The 4,741-nt window shown below is 48.3% G+C and overlaps 1 gene segment (V, D, J or C); it reads left to right on the top strand.

The window, feature by feature from the left end:
• Positions 1–2,994: 2,994 nt before the first annotated feature.
• On the top strand, positions 2,995–4,026 carry LOC136391863 (immunoglobulin lambda variable 1-40-like). The segment is given in 3 exon segments: positions 2,995–3,053; positions 3,165–3,496; positions 3,937–4,026. Coding segments are annotated over 3 exon segments (480 nt in total).
• The last annotated feature ends 715 nt before the right edge of the window (positions 4,027–4,741 follow it).

Raw genomic sequence — 4,741 nt, 5'->3', positions numbered from 1 at the left:
ATACACAGCTCATGACTGTCATGGGCAGGAGAATCTATGAGTCCAGAGAAGTAAAGGTTCTGCCTCCATAACTGATGCTAACTCAGCCGTGTGTGTACTATTGTTATTGTTATTGTTATGGTTACTACTATATAATTTCAATTAGTGAGAGCCGAGAATGTTGTCTTATTAAATTTTCTTTGTTGGCTCAGTTAATTCAGTTTTTATAAGTAGGTTGTAATATGATTTAGCAATGAAAGTTTACAATAAGTAATGGTTCAAAAGTTTATACAAATTAGAGAACAGAACAAGTGAACCCCTGGTTACGGTTTATTCCACTTATCAATGAGACTATGTGGTTTGTCATCATCTGTCAGACTTATTTCACTTAGCTTGTTATGATAAAGGTCTATTTATTTTTAGAAATTAAAAATATTCATGTATATTTATATATTCATTTATTGAATAACATTGTTTGCTTCTTTTTGTTCGCTGTTTTAATTCTTCTGTGATCATGGGGATGCATGTGTCATTTTGAGTTATTATTTTTTAGGTCTAGATAAATATCCAGAAGTCAAATAGCTGAATCAAACAGTAGTGTATTTTTAGCAATCAGACAATGGAGTTGTGAATAGAGACAGTTATCCCATAAGCTGCAGAAATCAGGTCTTTGGGTCATGAGGAGGTGCCTGTCCTTTGACCAGTAGAAGGTGCTGTGGGACTGTCCTAAAATTTCTACCCAAATCCTGAGAACCATTCACTTATTATAGTGTGGGTATCAGGCCTGGGCCCTGTGCTCCTTGATGAGGCCTCAGTAGCTCCTCATCAGGAAGTACCAACTCTGTGTGATCTCAGTAGCTGCTTCCTCCCAGGGCCCCCCAAAGGGAGACACAAACTTGCTCCGCCTGAGTCTGAGGTGTGAGCTGAGTTCATCAACAATACTCAGGGAGGGGCTGGTGGTCACTGAGGGACATATTTGCCTGGACAACCCTTCCTCCGGCAGAGGGTTCAGAAGAAAAGGAGGCCTAGGGCAGCCCAGCCCCACTGTGGGCTCAGGGCTGTGAGCACCGTGGCCTGGACCCCTCTCCTCCTCATGCTCCTCTCTCACTGCGCAGGTAGGGACAGGTCCTGAAGACACTGAGCATCCTAATATTTTGTTGAGTTCCTGACCCTTCACCCACAAGTGCTGTGTCAGCAGGTTCCCTGTCCCAGCCTGTGCTGACTCAGCCACCCTCCCTCTCTGCATCTCCTGGAGCATCAGCCAGACTCACCTGCACCCTGAGCAGTGGCGTCAGTGTTGGCAGCTATGGTATAGACTGGTCCCAGCAGAAGCCAAGAAACTCTCTCAGTATCTCTTTTCGTACTACATAAGTATGGATCCAAAGACACCGCGGCCAATACTGGGCTCCTGCTCATCTCTGAGCTCCTCCCTGAGGACGAGGTGTGCTGTTACTGTGCTACATGGGAAGTAACAGTGATATGTACACAGTGCTCCAGAGTCACGGGGAAATGAGACTAAAACCTTTCTGTGCTGCCCTGACCACGGTAGTCATTCTTGCTCTAACTGGGACCAAGTATAACCTAGAGTAACATCTGTTGTCACGTTTTTAGGAAATAGTTGAATTACTCAAAACAGAAAATCTATTAGCTTTTCATAGGTTTTCCCTCATGAACCATCAAAAATTAAAAGTTCCTGACCTGGCGATGGCACAGTGGATAGAGCGTCAGCCTGGGACGCTGATGACCCCGTTTCAAAACCTGAGGCTGCTAGCTTGAGTGTGGGATCATAGATAAGACTCCATGTTCATTCCCTTGAGCCCAAAGTCACTTCCTTGAGCAACGAATCACTGGCTTGGCTGGATCCTGCTGGTCAAGACACGTATGAGAAAGAAATCAATGGACAACTAAGTTGTTGACAGTATGAGTTGATATTTCTCATCTCTTTCGCTTTCTGTCTGTCTGTCTGTCTGTCTCCCTCTAAAATAAATAAAAAAAACAAACAAACAAATTCAGTGTATATTGGCATTGAAATAAAAAACACTTGCCTGTCAAGGCAGTGGCGCAGTAGATAGAGTGTCGGACTGGGATGCGGAGGACCCAGGTTTGAGACCCTGAGGTCGCCAGGTTAAGCGTGGGCTCATCTGGTTTGAGCAAAAGCTCACCAGCTTGGACCCATGGTCGCTGGCTCAAGCATGGGGTTACTCGGTCTCCTGAAGGCCCCAAGGTCAAGGCACATATGAGAAAGCAATCAATGAACAACTAAGGTGTTGCAACAAAAAAGTGATGATTGATGCTTCTCATCTCTCTCCATTCCTGTCTGTCTATCCCTGTCTATCCCTCTCTCTAACTCTCTCTCTGTCCCTGTAAAAAAAAATAAAAATAAATAAATAAATAAATAAAAAGAAATAAAAAACACTTAAGGATAAATCTAACAATAAGGAAAAGGAACACGCCTCCATGGGACAGTCACTGCTCTTCACCTGATCCTGCTGTAAGAAAAATAACATAAATAAAACAAGCTCAGTTCTGACCACTGAACAGCCAAAGGCCTCGTGGAAAGAATCACCTGAGGAGTCTGCATAGAATATAAAACGTGTCCTGAAGTGATGGTGAGGTCATGTAAGGGGACACCTGTGCTCCCTTAAAGCAGAGGTCAGTGGACAGGGCTTTGGGGAGGCAGGAGCTGTCTCTGATGGGCCTTAGTCCCCATGTCACACCATGCTGTACCTAGGCCTTGGCACCAGGGGGCGCACCGGGACTGTTTCTGAAGGTCTGGGGGAATCAGAGCTGGGACCTGTTACTTGGCATTGCCTGAGGCTCTCTGCTCAGGGCTCACAGCTGTCACCTCACAGAGTCTTACCCCTTCAGGCACAGGATCTAGTGAAGATTAAAAAACCTGGGGGAAGACTCTCATTTGCATGAGTGCCCCTCCCCCTTGCAGAGTGTGAAGAGGGGCAGGGAGAGATGTGGGGGAAGCTCTGCTTCAGCTGTGGGGCCACAGAGACAGGACTTAGGGATGATCCCCACCATGGCCTGGTCCCCTCTCCTCTTCACCCTCATTGCTCTCTGCACAGGTGACTGGATAAGGGGACAAGGGAAAGAACCTTGGAAAGACTCATGGTGTCTGCTTCCTCTTCTTTTCTCTCGACCCAGAATCACCATCTCTGTGTCTCTCCCTCTTCCAGGATCCTGGGTCCAGGCTGTGCTGACTCAGCCGCCTTCAGTGTCTGGGTCCCCAGGACAGAGGGTCACCATCTCCTGCACTGGGAGCAGCTCCAACATCGGGGATGGTTACCCTGTGCAATGGTACCAACAGCTCCCAGGAACAGCTCCCAAACTCATCTATGACAGTAGCAGTCGTCCCTCGGGGGTCCCCGACAGATTCTCTGGCTCCCGATCTGGCAGCACAGGCATGCTGACCATCGCTGGGCTCCAGGCTGAGGATGAGGCCGATTATTACTGCCAGTCCTATGACAAGAGTCTCAGTGCTCGCACAGTGCTGCAGGCCTGTGGGGAAGTGAGACAAAAACCTGCTGTCTCCCTGAAATGGGTTCCCCTGGGCCATCCCCACTCCTCTGATAACTGCTTCCTTCTCTTAGGATATCAGTTGACCCTCAGGAGTCCTCAGCTGATTCTTTGGCTCTGAGTCTGGCAATTTAGGCTCCCTGACCATCACTGGGCTCCCCTAGAAGAGGGGCAGGATGGGGCCTATGTGCATGAGCAGTCCCTCCTCTGTGAGGCCAGCTGGGAGGGGTAAGAGAGGTCTGGGCTGCCCAGCCCCAGCTCTGTGTCCTAAGAAGGGGCTGTGAGCACCATGGCCCAGACCCCTCTGCTCCTGTGCCCCTCTCTCAGTGCACAGTGGGGACAGGCGTGACAGACACAGGACAAATATTCAGCCTGAGCACTTTGACTCAGACCCTTAGAATTACTTGTCCCATGTGCCATGTATGTTCGCAGGTCCCCTGTCCCAGCCTGTGCTGCCTCAGCCAGCCTCCCTCTCTGCATCTCTGGGAATTCAATGAAAATCACCTGCATCATGAGAGGTGACATCAGTGTTGGCAGCAAATATACACAGTGGTTTCAGCAGAAGCCTGAAACTCTCCCCTTCCCCAGAACTTTTCTGTATAACAAATCAGACTCAGATAAGCACCAGGGCTCTGGGGTCCCCAGCTGCTTCTCTGAATCCAAAGGAGCTTCGATCAATGCGGGGCTCCAACCTGAGGACCAGGCTGTCACTGTGTGATGTGATTGGGCACAATAATGCTACTCACAGTGACACATAACATGGGTACATGGGACATAAACATCAGCCTGTTTAGAATCTTGCTCCATGACAATTTAATCATTTTTTCATTACTTAGATATACACGAACTGTACTTGGAAGTACTTTCTGGTTCATAATGTGTCTATTCATGTTTTTTTCATTCAGTGTTTCTGAAATCCTATCAGAGAAAATAAAGCAAGAATAAAATAACCCATTACGACACTGGTGTTGCCTCATCATCAATGTGATAAAACGAGAGCCTGTGGAGCCGCCCTCTGTCTTCACACAAGGGAAGTGAGATTCATTAACATTTACCTTCATCGGGTCCCCAGGGCCATCCCAGTGGGAGCTCCATCATCCACAGTGTGGATTCCTTCCTTCAGGGTCGGAGCAGTGACCTTCCTGTCCCTCCCAGGCTCCTGTGTGCAGGGCGGCCGAGGAGCACTGTGTCCCCGGCTCGAGGCACCTGATGTGAGATGCTGTGTGAGGACCCAGGC

The sequence above is a fragment of the Saccopteryx leptura genome, chromosome 2, assembly GCF_036850995.1.
Source record: "Saccopteryx leptura isolate mSacLep1 chromosome 2, mSacLep1_pri_phased_curated, whole genome shotgun sequence".
NCBI classification, from domain to species: domain Eukaryota; kingdom Metazoa; phylum Chordata; class Mammalia; order Chiroptera; family Emballonuridae; genus Saccopteryx; species Saccopteryx leptura.
Note: the sequence above shows the minus strand (reverse complement) of the source record. Positions and strands in the feature narration are given on the sequence as shown.